At 52.4% G+C, this 21,347-nt stretch overlaps 1 protein-coding gene across 4 annotated transcripts; it reads right to left on the reverse strand.

Annotated features, from left to right (window-relative positions):
• Positions 1-463: 463 nt before the first annotated feature.
• Positions 464-20,601, reverse strand: TCOF1 (treacle ribosome biogenesis factor 1). 4 transcript variants are annotated; one of them, XM_027682546.1, is made up of 18 exons: positions 20,492-20,601; positions 19,980-20,035; positions 17,383-17,525; positions 16,553-16,659; positions 15,934-16,285; positions 15,004-15,104; positions 14,345-14,569; positions 13,445-13,714; positions 9,382-9,556; positions 9,074-9,216; positions 7,064-7,231; positions 6,598-6,847; positions 6,278-6,366; positions 5,327-5,555; positions 3,685-4,251; positions 2,531-2,631; positions 1,956-1,992; positions 464-1,492 (listed from the first exon to the last, which is right to left on the reverse strand). In XM_027682546.1, the coding sequence occupies exons 1-17, from the start codon at positions 20,594-20,596 to the stop codon at positions 1,960-1,962; spliced, it is 3,114 nt and encodes a 1,037-aa protein (XP_027538347.1). In that variant the 5' UTR covers positions 20,597-20,601; the 3' UTR covers positions 464-1,492; positions 1,956-1,959. The 4 variants fall into 4 exon arrangements, with proteins under 4 accessions (XP_027538347.1, XP_027538349.1, XP_027538348.1 ...); XM_027682548.1 differs by having other exon boundaries at positions 950-1,992; positions 7,145-7,231; XM_027682547.1 differs by having other exon boundaries at positions 950-1,992; positions 6,278-6,363.
• Between the last annotated feature and the right edge of the window lie 746 nt (positions 20,602-21,347).

The following is a 21,347-nucleotide window of genomic DNA, read 5'->3' on the forward strand; positions in this document are numbered from 1 at the left end:
CCCTCAGAGGGTGGGTAAAGCAGGCTGGAAAATGATTTCAACCATGTCAGATCTATAAATCCTGTTCCCTTTGGCTCATCGACATCCCACAGCACCCAGGCAGTGGCAGAGCTCACCCCTGCTGAAGAATTAATGCTTCCTTGCACTAAATGAACATTAAAAGCAGCAAAACAATATCCACCAGCTTCTTAACTGATCCCCGTAGGCTGGAGCCCTGTTAGATTACTGGAGTAGAGGGTTTTTATTGTGGGGTGCTCAGATTTGTAGACAGAGATCTTCGCCTACAGCCGCAGCAGTGGGTAACCGTGGGCAGAGGGGCTTCTAATCTTCCTGAATATATCTGATTGTTCCTTTATAAATGAGCTCAAAAGCTAATTATTTCAAATAAACTTTTGAATAAGAAAGCCTTGTAAGCAACTCTAGCAGGGTTGTGCTTGCAGTTTGCAGCTGTCGTAGGTTAAAAATAAATGCATCTTAACAAAAAAAGGGATAAAGAAAAATCTCTGCAAACACTTGTACAGTCCTGGGTGGGGACACAGGTGTCCGTGTTTCTTGCCCCATTGCTGGCCCCTCCCTTGTTTGATTTCCCATGCACCCTGAGGTCCCCCTGGCCCAGGAGGCTGAAGTCTCCTTTCAGTGAGTCACAGCGTGGGAGGGGAGAGGAGAGGAGCAGCCCCCTGTGCCGGGAGCCATCTCCCTCCTGGACCCAGAGAGCTCTGCCCTCACCCACGGAGCACAAGGGGATCTGGTCCCTTTTTCCTCACCTCCTAGATCCCAGTCTGTCCCCAGGGAGCAGGAAGAAAGCAATTATTTTTTCCCCCCAAGAGTTGAAACAGTGCCCATGAACCCAGGCAGACATTGGGCTCTGCTCTCCTACCCACAACATCCTCCAGAGCCAGGCGGTCTCGGTCACCTCCCTTCCTTTGAAAGTAGCAGAAGCAAAGTCTTATGTTGTTGGGTTTTATTTTGTATTCCATAAAAAAAAACAACACAAAAACTGACTCTGCCTTGGCTGAGAACAACTGCTGGACACAGCTGTTCAGTGCAACTCCACGGACAATGATAATCACTACTGTCAGTGTTAGAATAAAAAGGAAACCCAAGAGCTCTCTTCTGTAGTAGCAAAAGGACTGACACCACAAGTCACAGAAGGAGGTGGGGAAAAAAAGGTAAAGGTTTCTCTTAAAAATATAGCTCTGTGGTAAGAGAAAGGGATGGCTGGGTGTCAACAAGGAGAAAAGCAGCTTGTGCTCTGCTCTGGTCAAACTGCCTCCTCCAGTTCTGTTCCACAGGGAGGGACAATAAACACATCTCTGGGCCCCAGCAGGGCAGGGGGAGGCAGAAAAGTTACACTGCTCTGCTCTAAAAGTCACAGTTAAAAGAAGTTATAAATTATTATTTAAAAAAAAGTTGGAATTCTCCTGATGAGCTTCCTTTTCCTTTCTTCTGTTTGATCTTCACCCATAAATCCTTAATCACAGGAATGCGGTACCTTTGGGGAGAGGAGTTAAAAGTGTTAGGGATGGGGAGGAGAACAGCCTCACAGCTGAGCAGAGCACGGGGCAGAGGCATCTGGTCCACTTCCAGGTGGCTACAACATCACCATCTAATCCACATCACTCTTCCAAGCTCCCTGTGGTCAGCAGGGACAGACAGACACTGCCAGAGGCCGCTCATCTCTGCTGGTGACAGAGGTCAGCAACATCCAAGCTGGATATCCAGTTCTCAGCAGCTAAAGAGTTGAGGTCAGACACATCCAGAGAAGCCAGCACACGGCTGCATGACATTCCTCACACTGCTCCACTCCCTGGCCCTCTAATCTAAGGCCAGGCTGGCTCAGTGACCACTTAGAGGGCACACTGTCTTCCCAAAACTGGCCCAGGAGTTCTGAATTTGGCCAAGGTTACCGCCGCTCTGAGGTACCAATGGATAGTCCCCATCTACAGGCCATGTACCTTCTCACAGTCCTTCAGGCTCAGCTGTTTTCTTCTTCTAAAAAGAAAAGAGGGAAAAATAAATAATTATTATCAACACCACAAACATGAAGGACCCAGCAAAGCCACAGAGGTTTCCTGGATATGTCCCTGTGGAGGTGGTAGCCACCACGAGGAACATCCTGTAGTCTCCCTCTGAGCCCTTGGAATGGGATGCAGTAGCCTGCCAAGCCCTCAGCAGCTCCAGCTTCTGCTGAGAACAAGATGAACAGAGAGCTGAAGAGCAGCACTTACTCCTTGGACAGGCTCTCTCTGCCACCAAAAGGGCCCCTGGGTTTGACCCTTCCAGGGACAGGGATCTCTCCTGGGGCAGCACTATAGGAACAAGCCCTTCTTCAAGCCACCCTAATCCCAAACAAAGATCAGGACTTCTCAATGGCCACAGTGAACTGCAGGCTCCTCTGTACTGCCAGCAAGGCCAGGACATGGCTCTGTTCTTTCTCCAGCCTGGCACGCTGCCAGGATGGGATGAGCACCACAGCCATGGCTCAGAACAGCTCTGCCCACGGTACCCCAGCCCAGGGTCTGGCACATACCTTCTTCTTCTTCTTGTGAACCTCAGCAGAGCCATCTGCTACAGGCTCCCCTTCAGAAGACACCTTTTTGCTTTTCTTCTTTTCTTTTCCAGTCTTCTTTTCTGGGAGACGGAAAGAAAAGCCAACTAAGAGAGAGATTCTGGTATTGTCAGCCTCTGAGAGGGAGCACAGACTGGCAGGAGAACCCCAGTAAGTTTTTGATCACATCCAAACTTGAGCAAGCTTTCCAGAGCAGGAACTGGGTGAGGCCAGAAGCCTGCTACAGGCAGCTGTACCCAGGGATGTTTCCCCAATACCTCTGAGCCAGAGCAATTTGATCCCACCATCTGTCTACACATGTGGGTGGAATTACATAGGATTCCCTTCTTTCCATATCCTGCTGCCCACCCGCTCCATGGAACCGCTTCAGGGCTGGAGGAGCTGGGCACATGCCAGAAATGAGAGCAAGGGGAGCTGCTAACACAGGATGGGCATGAGGTTCAGCTCAGCACAAATGCTCCAAGAGGCTTCAGCTCACCCATGTGCAACTGCCCACACGAGGGCCAATGGACAAGTCTGTCTGCTCCAAAAATAAGGGCTGCATTTCAGCAGAACAGAAACCCCAGCAGATCTGGCCCAGCCAATCCATCTCCTTTTCTTTTTTTTTCCAAAGCCTACAAGATGCAGCACAGAACCAGCTCTGATTTGCAAATGCAGGCTGCACTGCAAAGAAAAAAATGGCCTTTGGATTAGGGCAGCAGGCAGAGCACTACAGAATGGCAAGCTGTAGAAAGGTAGCAAGTGACAGGACAAGAGGAAATAACCCAAGTTGAGCTAGGGGAGGTTTGGATTGAGTATATGGAAAAATTTCTTCACTGAAAGGGTTGTCAAACACTGGAACAGGCTGCCCAGGGCAGTGGTGGGGTCACCATCCTTCGAGGTATTTAAAAGATGTGGCACTTGGTGACATGATTTGGGAGTGGGCCTGGGTTAATAGTTGGACTTGATGATCTTAGAGGTCTTTCCAACCCAAATGACTCTGATTTAAGAGGGAAGCAGCCAAGCAGGAAGCCAATGGGGAAGTGGGTGCTACTTAGGAGGCCCTGCACTGGAGGCTGAACATGCATCAACTGCAAGAACCTACTGCCAACTAGGCCCAAGTGTAGCATGCTTACTTTTAGCTGGTTTTTTCTTTTCCTTGCTGCCTGCTGTCTTCTCTGGGTCACCATCTTCTTTCTTTTTTTTCTTTTTGGGTACTTCTTCATTAGCCTGCCCTTTCCGTTTCTTCTCCTTGGGCTGCCCCACAGCCCCATCCTCTCCCCCCAGTTTCCGCTTCTGAGACGTTTTCTGCTTCTTGTTCTCTTTGTCTTTGCTCTTAGACGGTTTCACAGCCTTGTCTGCCGTGGAGGATGGTTTCTTCTTTTCCTTCTTTTCTTTTTTCTCCTTTTTCTTCTTCTTCTTCGCTTCCAACCCTTCCACTGCCTGCACTCCAGGGACTTTGGCAGCAGTGGTGACCTCGGTTTCGCTCCCTGAGCTTGGCTCCCCTGCCTGTGGGACGGAGAGTGGGGTATGTGATGGTGCTGGGGTCACTTGCACCTCTTTTGCACCAACATCATTCTCTTTTGCTGCCAGGGCTTTCTTGAGTGAAGGTTTGCGGCTGGCATGACCTGGCTCTGTTTTTCCTGCCACCTTCTCTTTGCTGGAGGCTTCTGTGGCTTCCTGCCCTGAAGGGGGGTTGTTTTCTGCAGAAACAGTGACAAGAGAGAGAAGAGAACTCAGGGAGCATTCATTACACAGACCACAGTCACAGGAGGATGGAAACATGCATTTGAGGAGGAGCATCCAGTACTCCTCCCAAGAAAGCTAAACCTGCTGGCTACCTATAGCAGAGCCAAAGAAAGATGCCTCAGCCTGAGATCAAGTATCTGGAGAGGGAAGGGGGTGACAACACCCAGAACAGCTTTGGCTGTTTGACAAGATGGGTGAGCACAGATAGAGCAGTCCTTCCTCAGGACACCATTCCCAGGAAGTCAGGGACTTACCAAGGTGGTGGGGGTATCCACACCACCACATTTAACCATCATCCATGGCAAACCCCAGTGCACCTGGGCCTTCTTGAGCCCATATATAGCCCTGACCTCCTCAACACTCTTTTGCACGATGTAATTATGTGCCCAAGGGGCCAACAGACCTGTTTGAGCCTCTAGAGCAGGCCAGAGCTCACAGCCAGGCCAGGGTTCACACCAGAACAGAAGCAGCTTCCAGCTCCAATTTTTGCAATTTGCCAACAAACCAGGGAAATGGTGGGACTTTTCCTTTCTCCACACATCTTCCCACTTGCTTCTCCTGCTCTACACTCCAGATATGCTTCACAGACCCCACACAGCATTGGGCATATAGCCCAATGGGAGGCTTAAATAACAGCACTGTGTAGCAGATGTTCTTCAGCCAGTGTTCGAATTTTCCACAGAAGCCATCACTACCTCAGTACACCAATGCAGTGTGCCTCAGCTCCAGGGAGAGCCCTCCCTGCTCCCGTTAATTACTGCGGATAAAGCAGAGCTCGCAGGAGACAAAGGCACTGAGCACTGAGCCTCACAAGCAGCCAGCACGAGCAGGGTGTTCAGGGAGAGGGCTGTGCCATGGTCAGGGGAGCCAGCAGACGGCAGCAGCACTCCATGCTGCTGGGCTCCGTGATGGAGACACACTGGGAACACGGCCCATCCCAGTGACACCCTCCCCAGTGTCACCCTCCTGTGCCAGCACGGCTTTGCTCCAGGGACAAGCAAATTCCCAACCTTGCCAAAGGAGACCCACCTGCTTTGTGGTTTGCAGCCACCTGGTTGTCATCTGTGTCGGAGTCACTGCTGTCAGTGCTTGAGCTGTCGGCTGGGGCTGCTTTCAGAGGGGCCTTGGCAGGAGAGTTTGCAGCAGTCACAGCTGCCTTCCCTGGCCCCACTTCACCTACAGGCTGGGAGGGAACCGTCTTTGGGGCCTGGGGTGCTGCTGGGGCCTTGGAGAAGCCCAGATAGCCTGTGAGGAGGGACTGAAACAGCACAGACACACTGAGGAGTCACAGCAGGGCAGCCTCCCACACACCAGACACACAGAGCTGTCTCTGCTGCTATTGTCCTCATACTCCAAGTGAAGGGCCCACCTTTGGCCACCGGTGGAGCCAGCTCTGAAGAGCTCAGGGCTACCAGGAGAGGGGCCAGCCCTGACAGACACCAGCTGAGCTGACAGCCACGAGAGCTGGCGGCCAGAGGTTCTCCTCTTTGTTCTCACCCAGCAAGGCAGGCTTGGGGGAGGCTCCTGGCCATGAGTGTGCGCCCACGTACAGCTAATGCATTGCAGATGTGCTGCACGCCCTGCACGTTACTTACAAAGGGAATTTAATGGCTTGGACATGGGTTAAGTTACAAATAAAAGTGGGGGGAAAAAAATCCCTGCTGCTATTGGCACTGTGCACCAGTTCTCCTGGTTTAACCCTTGCAAGGTACCATCTCCTCCCATCTCTTCTCCCAGCAAAGGTACCATGAACCCTGGACCCAAGGCTGGCTCCCTGGGGAAGCATTCCAGGTCCAAAAGACTCCCTCTTCCTTCACCAAAAGTCTTGCTCACACCACTCCACTGGAGGGCCCCCAGTTCTCTGCTGGAAAACCCACCCAGCACCCTGTCTGCTATGGCTGAGGATTGAGTCCTCTCTCAATCCTACTTAGGAGCCTGCTGCAAGACCTGAGAGGATCCCAGCCTGCTCAGGTTCCATACCTGTGATGCTGCCTCCTCCTCCTCCTCACTGGACTCTGAGGAGGAGCTGTGGGCTGGCTGGGTCACTCCTGGTTTCTGCAGCGAGCCTATTGGAAGAGCAGAGTTCATCCCATTAAAACCACCACTGCTGCCTGGAGCTGAGCTCACCTACCCAGCACAGGTACTGCCACCAAAAGGCCCTTCTACCTCCAAAGAAAGGGGAGTGCTGTGCCAAGATGGAGAGAGGGAACCACTCTCCAACCACTACACACCTCCCACAGGGTAGCAAAGCACTGTCTCCACCCTGACAGCACCGAAAGCATCTTCTGGAGAGAACTGACCAGTTCTGGGGGGCTGCTTGGGCGCCTCCTCCTCGTCACTGTCAGAGGAACTGCTGCTGTCTGTGGTGTCCTCTGCCTGGGTGGGCAGCGTGGCCTGGCTCAGCTGGGCATTCTGCACTGGCTGCAGGCCTGGCTTCTTCGCCTTGGCAGTAGAACTTCCCGGGAGCAAAGCAGCCTGCGGGGTGGCAGCGTCGGCTGGAGGAGCTTTTCCCACAGGAACCGTTTGCTTTAGGCTGGAAGCAGCAGGGGCCTAGTGAAAGGAAAATGAGATACATTACTCATGTCCATGAACTATAGGCAGCAGCCCAGAGCAGATGGGCCTGGACCACCTCAGCCCTTCTTCAGGTGACACTACTGCAGTTTGTGTCAGGGTTAGCCCAAGAATGTCTCAAGCAGGACACAGAGACCCCAGCAGACCCATCTTCTCCCTCTCCTCAGAGAAGCTCCCCACCTCCTCCATAATTACCTTTCCTGCCAGCACATTGTGCTCCAAGGAATCCATGCTCTCAGACACTTTGCTTGCTGGAGGGACAGCAGGAGTTTTTACCCTCTTCCCTGTGGGCAGGGTGGCGTTGGCCTTTGCAGCCACCGTGCTCAAAGCCGCAGTCACTTTGACATTCTGCTGGGGTACACTCTAAAACAGATGAGAAAGAAAATCACGACAGAGCACAACCTGGAAGGAAAAGATAAAGAAGCATACACCAATCCAGCACTAACTCCTGAGCCTTTCCATCATTTTCAGCACCAAAGCCTTTTGTTTTTTTTTTCCTTCTCTCCTTTACAGACCAGCTCTGCCTCCCATGAGCCTCTGAGGCCTCTGGCACAGCCATGAGCATTAGTAAGGGCCAGCACCCCAGGAGTGCCAAAGCATTAGCTCAGTGCCCCAAAGGCACCCACCAGGAGGGCAAGCAAAATGTGTTGTGCTTGCAGGCTGTGAATCCCTACCCATTGTAACACCAGCAAGACTGAAGTTGCAAATCTTTGCATAGCCACCACTTGGACTCCAAGATGTCTTCTACACTCTAAAAATCACACACCAAGAGTTAATTGGTAAGAAGGATAAACAAAGACACCAATCACAGAGAAAATCTGCCTCCAGGTCCACAAGCCAGCAACAGATCACGGAGCAAATTAACAAGACGCAATTTTGTTGCCTCACATTTAAAATCTCCCATCAAACTTAACGTAAGAGAAGTTAAAAATAGAAGAGAGCCAGGGGCATGGAAATCAGGCACTGACGACAGGGCCAAGACACAAATGCCAGCAGAGGAGGGAGCAGGAGCCACGAAGGAGCATTTGGCCTCCTTGTTTGTGCTACCAAAAAGGCTACGTGAGCAGCTCTGCCTCTCCAGATCTCTGACAAGCTGGGCCTTTGTGGGCTGACATTTCCCTCACAAAACATCTGGCCTTCAGAAAGGAAAAGGCAATGCTCTGCCATGCAGAGCCACCAATCCAGTGTGAGCTCTCAGCCCTCTCACACAAAGCTCAAGTTACAGCAACTGCCTTATTTTATACAATCTTAGTACTATAAACATGCTTTACTCAAGGACTGCTCAGGCTGGCTGCCTGTCCATCAGCTGGCGGGAGACAGCCTTTCCATGGCCACAGCATCAGGCCAGTACGGGGAAGGGTTTCCTGAGTGCACATGATGTCCTTCTCCCAGCAAAGGCACTGGCAGAGGATGGGTATGTGTGGGATATGAAGTGTGCTTGGCCACCAAGCCCTGGGCTCAGAGCACCAGCCAAGCCACGTTCCTCAGTCAGTGTTTTTTCATGCAGCTTCTTGGGCTCAAACTGCAGCAGAAGTGCAGAGACACCCAAGAGAGCTTCACACTAAGGCAGCTCTGTCCTCAGGGAGCTCAGCCACAGCCTTGCAGGACTGGCATGGAGACACGAAAAGACTCCAGTGGAAGCGCTGGGATCAGCTCCATGACACTCAGCGTGCCCTGAGCACAGATATGGAGTCACCTCCCTTCTCCAAGGCAGGGTCTGGCTCCTCCAGCTGAAAGGCAGCAGGATCACTGTGTTACCCTTCAAGGCAGATCCTTCCATCCTCCCAAGGCTTGCAGAACTGGAGTCCAGAGAGCTCCAAGCTTTCGGGAGGAACCAGGCAATAGGTTGCCTTGGAGCTACACAGCTCATGGAAAGACGCTGCCTGTAAGGATTTGGCTGCTTTTCCAGTCTTACTTCCTAGAGTAGAGCAGAGGCAACAGAGTCCCAGAGGAGGTCTGGGTTTGTGTGTCTACTCATGTTCCTGTCAAAGCATTCACACCCCCCACTGCTCTCACACACTATAAGATTGCTGTGGCCCAGATGGGCACCCAGATCCACGGACCCTGCCAAGAAAACCTGATCCAGCCAAGGAGAGGCTCCTCTGAACCACATATCACCTGCCCAACTACCACCTTCCAAATCCTGAGACCTCCTGAGCTGCAGCACTAACAGCCTACACACCCAGTGCATCAGCAGCTCCTCACCTGAGAAGGGGGCACTATTTCGTCCTCTGAATCTGACTCCTTGCTGGAATCATCGCTGCTGTCCACAGCTGGAGGGGCTGAGGCTGGTGCCGAAGCCAGTGCCTTCTTCACATTAGTTGGCTGGGGCACAGAATTGGTTTTCACTGCAGGAAAACCATAAGAGATTGTCATTGTGAGAAAAGAGTTGCTCTCTGTGGCTATCCAGAGCAGGAGCTATCACAAGAGGCTGCACTGTTCCATGTGCAAGGGAGAGGAGGAAACCCATGAGGATGCAGGTGAGGGATCCTGGTTACTACCAGGAGACTCACCAGCTTGCGGAGGTTGCCTCTGTGCTGCAGGGGACTCCTCTTCACTGTCAGACGAGTCACTGCTCCCACTTTCTGAGACCTGGCTTTTCAAGGTGCTTCCCACTGCTTTTTCAGGCGGCCCAGCTTTAGCAGTCTGGCTCAGGTTGGGAACAGGCCCGGGCTGTTCTGTTAACCTCTTAACAAAACAGAAACACAGGCCCAGAAACGCCGTGTTAGTACAGGTGTTGTTTAGGAGTTTAAGTGCAGTTTCAGCTCAAGCTGGGTTTTGTTTTACCCTAACACAGCTGTTACTAACACTCCATCCTTGGCATGTTAGGAGTGGAAAAGGCTTCAGTTACTGCCTGGACTGAGCTGCTGTACACACATACCTCTGCATTTAGCAATTTGCTTCTGACAGGAAACCCGAGCGTGTTTCACTCACGAGCATGCAGGCTGACAGCGCTCGTAAGCACACAACAGCAATTCCTTCTTCAGGCAGAGACACTGGCTGGGCAGGAGCCTGAAGAGAAAGCACTGCAACCCCAAGCCTTTCACTCCAAGGAAGAGTTTTATTTAAGTATGACCCACCCCCAGCTCCCAGAATCTACTGAGCTGGGAAGCCTTGTGCCGTAACACTTGCAAGATTCAGAGACAGTAACAGAGCAGCTACATCCTAGAGGTGCTGGAGGGCTCAGTGTTAACACAAGGCTGTCACAAGGGTTTGGGGACACAGAGGGCAGGAAGAGATAGACTGGGATTCACCCTGGAAACTGATGTGCCAATAGGTCTCAGAAATCCCCAGACAACAAAAAACCTCTGACACTTACTTTCTACAGCACCTGTTGACACTGATGCCCCAGGACAGGCCACAAGCCACTTCCCAAAGCAACTGCTGTGTCAACACTAGGAAGCCACAGTCATCCCAGTCCCAGACACACAACTGCCAGGTGAGACTCTCTCTCTTCCTGGCCCCTCTCCCAGTTTGTGCTGAGGGCTGCTGACCCCCGTCCTGCACATTGAATGCTAATGGTGGCAGAGGGACAGGCAGCACCTGTGCAGAGATCTGGGAATTTCACCCCCCACAGATACTCCCCAGGCTCACAGTGCTCTGCACCCACTCCATTTACTCCACTCATGGCTCATCTCCGGGCTGCTCTGCCAAAGAGTACATCATGTTTGCCAGGGCAGGCAGACCCTGTCCCCCTGGCACGTGATGGCAGCCTGCTTTGGCACTCAATGAGAGATTCCTGCCCAGCTGCACCGCCCCTGCCACCCCCCTGCCATGCTGCCAACACAGTGATATACCCCAGCAGCAGAGAGCACCAGCCTAGCAGGCCCCCCAAAAGACCAATCCTACCGTGCCTCCTGGCACAGTCCTGCCACAGCCTGCCACTGGGGCAGTGTTTATCATCTCCAAGCCAAACACTAAACAGACAACAGCATCTGCATGTTTATCCCATTACAGAACAGCTCTCCGAACAAGCCAAGTACATTTTGACTCTGCTTAGAGAAACAGAAACCTCCACAAGTGCTTGGGGAGGGGGGACTGCAAACCTCAATTCTCTGTTTTGTTTTGATACCAGTGAGTCACAATCTCCAGGAGAGAGGCCAGATTTGCAAAGCTGAAGAGAGAGAACTACTTGAAGCAGACAGAAGAATTCACACGCTCTACTCTGAGCGTGCTAGCTCCTCTCCCTGCTGTCCCAAGCACTGCTGTGCAAGGGAAGAGCTCACCAAGATAAGAGCCCACTCACTCAGTTTTAAGCCCTTCATAGCAACAGGACTGGTTTCTCCCCCTATGCGGATGCACAGCACAGGGCTGCTTGATTTCCTAACTTAGCAGGGGAGTGGGAACAAGCTGCCATGCAGGAGCATCCTAACACAGGAAGAACACAACAGCATCCACAGAGAAATCACCGTAAGGTTTGCACAGCCTCAGGACTCCTCAGATCTTCCTGGGAGGAGGCCAAGGTCCCTCCATCCCCATCAGATGGATGACAGCTGCAGGTGGGATCAGACCGGCAGCATGGCCGAGTTACACCCAGGGAGCAGGTAACACAGGCAGAGAGCTTCTGACAGCTTGGGAGTCACAGGTACTGAAGTAACTCGGAGAGGAGGAAAATAACTCAAGAGGAAATCATTTTTCCTGCTCCCTCTCCAGCCCCCAAAGCAGGAGCTGCCTGCGGCTCTGTGAGTGTGATGACTCAGCTCCCGCACAACCCATCTGCCACTCGCTGGGTCCATTTGCATCATGCAGCACTGCATGACAACAGGGGGAACAACACTGAGCCACGTGCGCCCAGCACGTTGTACAACCACATTCCATCGCTGCCTGTGCACCGCGGAAGCACCGCCGGCGGATCGGGACTGGGACCAATATCTCAGCTGTGTCACGGCCCAGCAAAGGTACAGCTGTCAAGTGCATGGGAGGGGCAACAGGGTTCAAAGAGACTCTCCGACTTTTGGGAGATCCGGCCTCTCCCCACAGGGCTCACGATTCAGGATAAAAAGTTGCGGGCACAGCTTCTGCTAGTGCAGCCCACGCGGGTTTTCCTGGGATGCTCAAGGAAGACACGGGTTCCCAACACGTGGATTCACGTGCATCTCACACCTACTCCTTGTAAACAGAAGCAAAAAGCTTGTCCATAGAGGGTTCAAGTGCCACCTTTGACTCAAAATGTCCAGGAGAGGAGGCGGAGCAGAATTAGCTGTTCCAAAAGAAAAGCAGCTCACAGCATCTTTAGGGTCAGACTGTCCCCCATCACCATCCTTCCCCCCCAGAAATATGCAAAACACCTTGTCAACTTCTTTGACTAAATATTCCTGAGTCTTCAGGGGTAAACATACCAATTAAGCAGTTCAATTTAGGCATGATGTTCATTTTAATTGTGCTAATCCACCCCCACAGGGAAGGATGAAGCAGCTTCCAACGCTCTGTATGTTTGGATCTTGCACAGAAGCCAGAGGAAGTTGCAGGATACAGTAAGTCAGTGGTTAGCATATGCCCAAGTAGCAGATGGTGAGGATGAGCTAAGAAGAGTTTGACTGGGAGGACAGGACTGTGGACACAGCTAAGCCCAATGGTTTGTCTTCAGGCTTCACTCGTGGTCTCTGCCTGTAGGCTACTAACACGGGAAGAAACAGCCTGTTTGGCAAAAATAGAGCTCCCTCGATGACAAGCTCTTCCTTGCTGTGTCAGTTTGTAAGAGGGAAGATGCTGAAGTGGTTAAATCAGCAGGTAAAACTTGCTGCTGACAGCTTCACAGAATCAACACTGGGGGAAACAAACCTACCCTAGCACCTCCTTCACCTACAACCCTGCTAAAACAGACGAGTCTTGATGGTTTTGCAGCGGGACCCCACGGCATAGCTATCAGAATAGCTGTTCCTGTCACCCAGAGCTGAATCCTCACATACAATCAATCATGCAGGAAGAGAGCAGCACAGAGCCAACTGTCAGAGATGCGTCCCCCTCCACCCACCTTAGCAGACCAAGGCTATGAAGACAAAAATGCAGAGCCTTGCTGGCTCCTGCCTGTCAATACTGAAAGGACGTGTTGACAAAGAGCCTCCTTGCACGGACACGTGAGGCTCTGCCCCCGGCTTCTCTTCCTCCCTTGCAGACAATATGTGCCATCTCCAAAAGGCTGCTTTCAGGGCACTTTCTGAAGGGCCTTGCAGCTCAGAGTCAAGGCAGAAGGTCTCAATACAACATGTGGGATTTCCTTCCCTTTGAGTTTAGCCACCTGGGTCCAGTCTGAGCTCATGGTTAAAGAGCTCAAACCAAACCCTCACAGGAGAGCCAAGACCAAGCTACCTGTGACCCTGCACACAAGGCCCACTCCAGAGGGGCAATGCACGAGTGAAGAGAACAACTGGTATCAAACAGGGTACCCCCCACCCTCCTCTGGTATGGCTGAGTGAGCAGAGTTAGGCTGTACTTGTTGCTTCCAAGTAGAAAGATCTTCCTCTCTGAGGGAGATACAACATACTTCTGGTGTTTCAAGAGTATTAGCATTTAAGGGATAAACATTTGTCTTGCATACCCCATCCCTTGGCATTGGGCTGAATGAAGATCACCTACCTTCTGGCTGATGGGCACAGGGAGATCCTCCTCTTCACTGCCTGAAGAGTCAGAGCTCTCCACTGGTTTTACACTTTCAGCAGGCTTTGTGGGAGCAGCAGTCCTTCCCAGCGGGGTTTTAGCCTGCTTTGGCACTGCTGTTTTTGGTGCTGGCTTCCCTTGTGACACTGGAAGTGTTTTTGCTGGAGATGCTTTGACGGAAAGTGATGCTGCTGGTGTAGGTTTCACTGGGGATGGGACGGCCTGGGAGGATTTTGGAGGTGACTTTGTCTGGACAAGACATGAACAGAGTGAAATAAGGCAAATTCCCCAGCAGCATAATTCATTTGCTTAGCCTGTAATCAAGGGAAGAGATTTCAGAGCCCCCTGGGAAAGGCAAACCCTGAAGGAAGTTTAGTGACTGGCAGGACACAAGGAATTCTTTCATCCAGCTGTGTGGGGATAGTCTCCCAAGATGAGAAAGCAAGACCAGACATTCTTCATCAGCCTGCTGCTACTAATAGTCCCCTCTAGTGAGGTACAAGGCAGCACTTTGCACTCTCCACAGCTGGGAAGCTGGACTGCACTACAGCTTGACAAATTAGACACTATTTATTGCTATTTAAACCTGAGGAGCAAATTCCACCATGACAATTTGCCTCTTCAGGTGGTAAAGGAATTGCTGGGAGGCTTTTTTATTTAAAAGTACTGATGGATTTTTTTTTGTTTTAAGAAAGGCACAATGGGGTGATTAAAGCTCAGAGCCAAGACACTGAGGTGCTTTTGAACACCCCACGCCTCTTTCCTCCCACCCCCAACAAAACTTTGCTACACATTACGTGCATTACAACGTTTTCTTTTCACTGCAGTTCCCACCCCTGAGAGGTGTGCAAGGAGAGAGAGAGTTTCCAACAGACGCACTTGTGTTACTGAAGGAAGTTCTTCATCTTCACTGTCTGATGAGCTGCTGCTCTCTGATGTGTCAACGGGCTGTGCAGCCCCTGGAACCGTTGTGGATGTAGGTTTGGTCTGGCTTGGTGCCAGTGCTGTTTGCTTCACTGCATTCTTCTTGTGAGACACCGGAGAAGCAGGTGCACTTTTCACAGGTGCTGCATTAAACTGCGCTGCTTTCACAGCTGGTTTTGACTGGTAACAAAAGGGAACAGGAGAATCAGGTAACACCTCAGAAGAAAATGGCTGAAAGCTCTAACTGCATGGAATGTTTTAAAGCAAGCTGCCTTGCTAACTTTGACCAGGACAGGCTCCTTCAGACCCTTGGGTTGTGGAGTATCTGAAAAAAGCCAATTTCTCCACAGATTCCCTGACTACTGCACATCAATCACCTCCTACAGATCAAAGGATCTCCCTCAGCTTCAGGCACTAGTAGAAACTGGGATGGAATGACTGATGCTGGCAGGGGTTAATGGGGCTCTCAGCCACATAACATGTTCTCTGGCTTTGGGGATCTCACACACCCAAGGTAAAGAGTGTTGTCAGAATACAGCATTGCAGCATCTCCTCTCATCTCCAAAAGAAGGGAAGCGACTTCTTAGGGACAAAGAATGTGTTGGAGTGGTTACCTGGACGGCTGGAGTTGCCAGCTGCTCCTCTTCCTCAGAGGACGTGTCCTCACTTGATTCCTCACTGCTGCTCTCGGCAGCCCCAGCCGCCTGCTTCGGCTCTGGAACACAAGCGAGGAGATGTCACAGCTGCTGCCTGCTCTGAGCCCCCAGAGAGCGATGCTAATGTGGCTTTTGAAGTCAGGGAAAGAAAACAAGCCGCAGAGAGGGCTAAGGGACTTGCAGGGAAGAGGACCCAGCCCTGCTGAAAGCACCAGTGGCCTGCTGGGAGCAGCTTTTCCAGACAAACACTGGCCCACAAACACCACTCCAAGAGTGCAGGCAGAGATGGGAAATGCTTCCTGGCCACCCTCTGACCCTACGGGGAGCTGCCCAGCCACACACAGCTCCCTGCAGGGGCACCCAGCCTGGCTGGGCCTCCTCTGGAAAAGAGCCAAGAGAAGGATCATTTTCAGAGCTTCAACAGTCTGTGCCTCACCTCCCTCCTCCAACACACACACACACACTTCAAAGCACTTAAAGATTTCCCTAAAGACTTCAAAACCCAAAACTAATCATTTGCAATTGGGAATAAAGAGAAAACACTGCAGCACCTTTCAAAAAAGCTGAAGGTATCTGTAACATCAGTACTGCATCTCTTGTGGACACATTATGCTGTTACCCCCAACCCTGTAGTGCTGGGTGCTGCCAGACAGACATCTTAGCATAGAATCTGCTGCTTGAAATGGGAGCAAGCACGCTGGATTCATCCCACGGAGCTCCAGAGCTGGCTGCTTTGCAGTGTTCTAACAGCCTCCCCAAGGAACAAGCATCACTCTGAGCTTTCCAGCAAGGGAGCTGAAAGAAACATGCTGAAGGCACGTCTCAGACTCTATTCACAGCAGAGCTGGAGCACACACACACATTTACCACACCCTGCAGGCTCCTTACCCGCTTTGGGGGCTGGGGCCTTCGCAGTCGGCGTCTCCTGTTCCTCCTCGCTCTCGGATGAGGAGCTGCTGCTGCTGCTGGAACTTTCCGGTGCTTTGCTCACTACTGGTGCTTTGCTTTGCCCTACTTTGGCCACGGCTGCTGTGGCATGCTTGGGCTTCCCAGGAGCAGGCAGTTTCTGGGCCTTGGCTGGAGCTGGAGCTGCAGCCAGAGCATTGGGCTGCTGCTTGTTGTTGGAGAGCACAGTTCTGTCAGGAGCAGGGAGTGCCGCTGCTCTGCCCGCCGGGGCAGTGGGCTTGGGAGGAGAATGCAGGGAGTTGGCAGCTTTGCCACCCACCACAGCTGGTGTCACCTACAGGAAACATGAAAATTAGAAGCCTACACACAGATGAGGGGCTAAATTGGAGACAATGTACCTTCAACAGCAATCTGGCAACCAGGCAAGCACTTTGAGGAAGGATTTGGGAGACAGATATTTGAGAGAAGGCTTATGGCAGCATAGGAGGGTCATTTTAATAAGAATTCCACCCCAGCTCACAATTCTACACATGCCAAGGAGTCTGGGACAGTCCTGGCCCCAGAGTACCATCAGCCTTCAAAGCCAAGAGAATTGCCTTACCGCCACTGCACCTTTCCCAGCCGGCGTCTCCTCTTCTGACGAGGACTCATCCTCCTCACTGCTTTCTACAGTCCCTGCTGAGTTTGTGGCCAGAGAAAGGCTGGCTGCTGCACAGGAGAGAGCCACAGAACAGCTCTGTGAGTGTGTTTCTCACAACAATGTGGCCTCTGGTTTGCAGGAAGGTCCCAGCAGCAGGGCAGAGTCCCATCTCCACACCTGCCCCAACACCACCATCGCTGCTGTCCCTGTGACAGACAAGTGCTTTGCTCCTCCAACCCATCCTTCTCCCCAGCTCCAAGACAAGGAACCTGCCAAGATCTGCAGGTTTTTAAAGGCTGGTCTACAGCAGATGAACTGAGCCAAAATACATCAGACACATGGGTTTTTGTTAGACTCTGCAAGCCAACGCCACCCACATCAGCTGCACCAGGGACCTATCCCCACTTCAGACAGGGGCCACCGGCTTTCCAGACCAAGCCCTTCCCTCATCCATGTAACAGGCCCATCCTGCTGACCCCACACACATCTGGGACCAACTAGTGCTCCACAGTGGGCAGCAAGAGGTTCCCAAGGTTTCATCCAAGCAACAACACCCATCCCTTCCCAATGAATCATAACAGCTTTTTTTCTAGCTTCAGCAGACATCTGTGCTCCTCAGAAACTCCACATGAGAAGAGAAGAGGGTGCTAAATTAGTTGTCCTATTTTTCTATGAGCACAAGGGAATAGCCATCACTTTACAAGCATCTTCTCTAGCCAAGCAAGTTGGGTTGCTCCTACACAAGCCTCCAGTCCTACTCTGTCAACTCCAGGGAGATGAAAGGCTCCTACCATTTGCAGCTTTCGCCTTTTCTTTCTCATCCTCTTCTTTCTCTGAGCTCTCAGAGCTGCTCACAGGATCAGGAACTCTGATCTTTTCTGGGATGGCCGCCTCGTCATCACTCAACTTTCTTCTCCTCGAATTTGGGGGAGTTCTAGGGAAGAGAAATGGTGTTAAAATGCGTAAAATACATCTTGAACAAACTGGAATACAATTATTCATTTACTGTCAGGTAAGGCTCCAGGACAGGCAGTGTAATTCCTCTACAGCTCCTAAGGGGATGGGAGAAATAATTCTCTAACCTGCAAGGGGCATCTCTAGTCCTCAGGAAAGTCCCAAGAGCAGCATATCCCTGCAATACCCAGGAGATACTGAACCCAGACCTTTTTTTTCTGTGCCCTAAGCAGAGTCTTTCTCACTTTAGCAGAGAAGTAAAAAATATATGGTCAGGATGGTGTTCAACACAGAGCTAAGGTATCCTACAGAACAAATTCCATCTCCAGGAGGCAGCTATAGCCATAGAGTCAGTAAGTGCAGCCTCAGGGTTGGGACACTTAAGCTGTTCAATTGGGTTAAAACATTAAGCTGGAGAAAGATTCCTCCAGGCTCTAAATCCTACCTGACCAGAACAGATGATGTGGGCTAAAGTTACCCATGCTTTCATTTGAAAATTAAAGAGAACACATTTGCTTTATTACAAGGATAACACTGGGGACAGGATGTGATTCACACAGGCAATACTTCTAAGCCCTGAGACACACAATTACCAGAGGCAAATATCCTCACTTCTGTGCCAGTTTAGCTCATTTTATTTGTTCATCTGTTTTAAAAACAAGATTAGTCCAACAATTTGGCGAATAAAGATTGTGCTTGCCACCAGAGCATTCTGGCATCACAGCTGTAACAGCAAGTTTTGTGCAAGCAGGCTAAGCCAAAGGCACGTTTACTGTTCCAAAGTCCTGGTAACTACTCCAATAATCCTTTTAATAAAACAACAGGGCAGCCCACACAGGCAGCTCTGATCCTCCAACACCTTCCTGATCCAGTGGTAGCTGACAGCACAACACAGGCTGCTGTGAGTGATCAGGAACTCAGGGATACTGTGTGAGGGGAAGATGTGGTGTCTGCTAGCACTGTCCCTGCAGCTTTCCAGAGCATCTGAGGGCTGCAGGGCTCTGGCTGCTCCTAGGACTGAGCTGGTCCAGCTTTTTCCTGCCCCCAGGCACCTTTCCACCCACTCCCTGCATCCTCCAAGAGTAAATGCAGCTCTGGAGGGAGGCCACTCCTGTAACTGCAAGTCTCAGCTTTCAGGTTCACTCTGGAAGAGTTTCTGCAGGACAGCACCAAGGACACCTTGGTGAGATGGGCAGGAGCCACAGGGTAATTTAAGGAAGGACATTTTGGGGCCAAAACCCTATGGAGTGACAAGATGTAATAACTGCAGCTCAGTCACAGGAGCACTCCAGGACACCTCCTGGATAAAGAGAACTACTGGTCAACACATCCCTCCTTCTGATGCCAAATCAGGCATAACTCAGGCAGACCAGGAATAACAGACATCTTTGTGAGACAGGACGACAACAGAAGGGTGACACTGAAGAAAAAGGAATTAAACCTGATGCAAGTCCCCTGTTGCCCCCAGGTTTAACAGCAGCAGGTTTGCTGCAGCAGGCAGGGTAAGGTCACCATCACCACCCACAAGAGCAACGAACTGTTTTAGAGGCAGGAACTGCAAACCTCTTTCTGTCTGCTACACCCTCACCTAGACCCAGCCTTTCTCCTGCCCAAGTGTGGAGCACAAGAGCAAGGACCAAGGCTGCAGTAAGGCATGAGGTGTTCCAGCAAAAACACACCTTTGAGGGAAATACTTCCCAAGGCTGCTGGTGCGGCTGTGCTGAGGAGCATCCTCACTCCAGCACTCCCAGCTCCAGGGATTCCCTGGATAACCCAGCGCTGAGGCTGCCAAAGGCCTCCCTGCAGCCCTGCACTCCAACATCCAACCAAAGCAAGCCCTGGGTGGGTGCCACTGTCACTGTACCCCATGGATGGGAAGGCTCCACACTGCAGACCTTCCCGTGGGGAATATGTAAGCAGTGGGAACACATCAGGGCTTGAAAGGACAGGCTGAAACCAAAAGATGTCCTCAGAGTCAGATCATCTGTGATCTATACCAAGGTTTAAGTCCCTGCAAGAGCTTTGGCATTTCAACATCTGCTCAACTTATCTGTTCCTGGGTCAATGTTCCTGCAAAGCACGTGGTTTTAAAAAGAAAGCGAAACAGAACCAGGGAACAGATTTGTGACAGTAAAGCACGACTCTGAGGCTCATAACATTCCAGTATTAACCAGCACTAACAGCATCAGCTGCTCAAAACTAAAGTAATAACTTATCTCCAAGCTCAGGAAATTTTAAAACCACAGTAATCCTGAACATCTGAAATGAACTGCTGTGAAACCACAGGTTAGGAGAAAAGTCTGCTGAGCGCAGTTATCACTGGAAATACTCTGTCAACTGGGAATTCTAGCAAATAAAGATCACACATGCCATGCAGCCTAGATGTTAGCACAGCCTGGAATCTACCTGATACTCATTTCGTCCTTTGACTTACTTTTCCCAGTGAGTAAAGATGTCCTCGAGAGAGGTCGACAGGGAAGGGAGCAACTTCTGTGAAAGCAGAGGGAACACCAGTCAGGCATCAGCCCCGTCTCGAGATGCGACCACCAGACAGAGACCGTAGGGGCCCGTCCGGGAATCCGCGGGCAAACGGGACCATGCCATCCCCACACACACGCTCCCGGTGAATCCCGCAGGGCCGCGTGGGTCTCCCCGGCAGCAGCACGTGTCCCGGTACGGGACAGCGCTACCCGGCGGGCTGCCAGCCTCCTCCGTTTCCCCGGGCGGCTCGGGGCCGGGACAGCACGTGGGCGCAGCGGTCCGGCGTGCAGCCGCGGAGCCACGAGCGCAGGGCCCCGCGGCCCGCACCGGCGTCGCACCCGGTGGTCGCTGAGGGCGCCAAGGGGGTCCGGGCCCTGCCGAGGCCCGCGCGCTCCGGCGGGATCATTTCCCCCCGCCGCGGCCCCGCTGCCTCCCCCGCGGCCCGGGTGCGTCCGCCCCCGTTACCTGCCCGGTCTGCGCCTGCAACTCGCGGGCGGCCCGCGCGAAGCCGCCGCGCAGCAGGTGCTGGTGGATGAGGGCGAGCAGCTCCCGCCCGCTGCCGGCGGCCATGGCACTCCGCGTGCCGCGCCGCCGCGCGTCACTTCCGCCTCCGCCGCGCCGCACCATGGGAAATGTAGTCCCGGAGGGGGGCACCGGGGGCACCGTGAGGGGGGATCTGGTGCTGGCGGGGGGCGGAGAGGGTCGCTCCATGGGGGTCTCTCGCACCGCCCCCAGCAGGGGATGGAGCGCGATGCAGGGCGGTCGGGAGTCACCTCGTGGAGGCCCCGCACATCGCCCTGGTGGGAGGTGGAGAAGGGAAGGGGGGGGGGGGGGGGGTCACTCCATGGGGGTCTCACACGCCGCCCCGGCAGGAGATGGGGGAGGATGGAAAAGGGGGGTTCGCCCGCCCGGAGCTGGGCCCCTCACACCCCCTCGGCAGGAGACGGGGGCGCTCTGGGAGCGGAGGGGGCGGGGGTGGCACGGCGGGGGTTACTGCACCACCACCGCGTGTAATTCTGTGCATTTTGGAACAGATTTTCCTGCAGGATTCATCCACGGCGCTCCGGAGCTGAATCCTCGCGGCTGATTTAATGTTGAGTGGACATTAAGCTGCTGAGAGGAGCTGCTCTAGGGGCTAAAACGAGCAAAAGGCGAGAGGGAAGAAGCTGCTCCTGATGCAGAGCAGCTGTTGGAGAGGGGCCTGTGACAGAGGGGCTGCCACCCCCCGCCCCGTGCTGATACTTTCCAGGAAAAAATCTGGCTCCCATCACTTTGGCAGAGGTTTATTTTTGGAAGGTTTAATAGTGTCCATGGTGTGCCT

This window comes from Neopelma chrysocephalum, unplaced genomic scaffold, assembly GCF_003984885.1.
Source record: "Neopelma chrysocephalum unplaced genomic scaffold, ASM398488v2 Primary Assembly neopelma1_63, whole genome shotgun sequence".
NCBI lineage: Eukaryota > Metazoa > Chordata > Aves > Passeriformes > Pipridae > Neopelma > Neopelma chrysocephalum.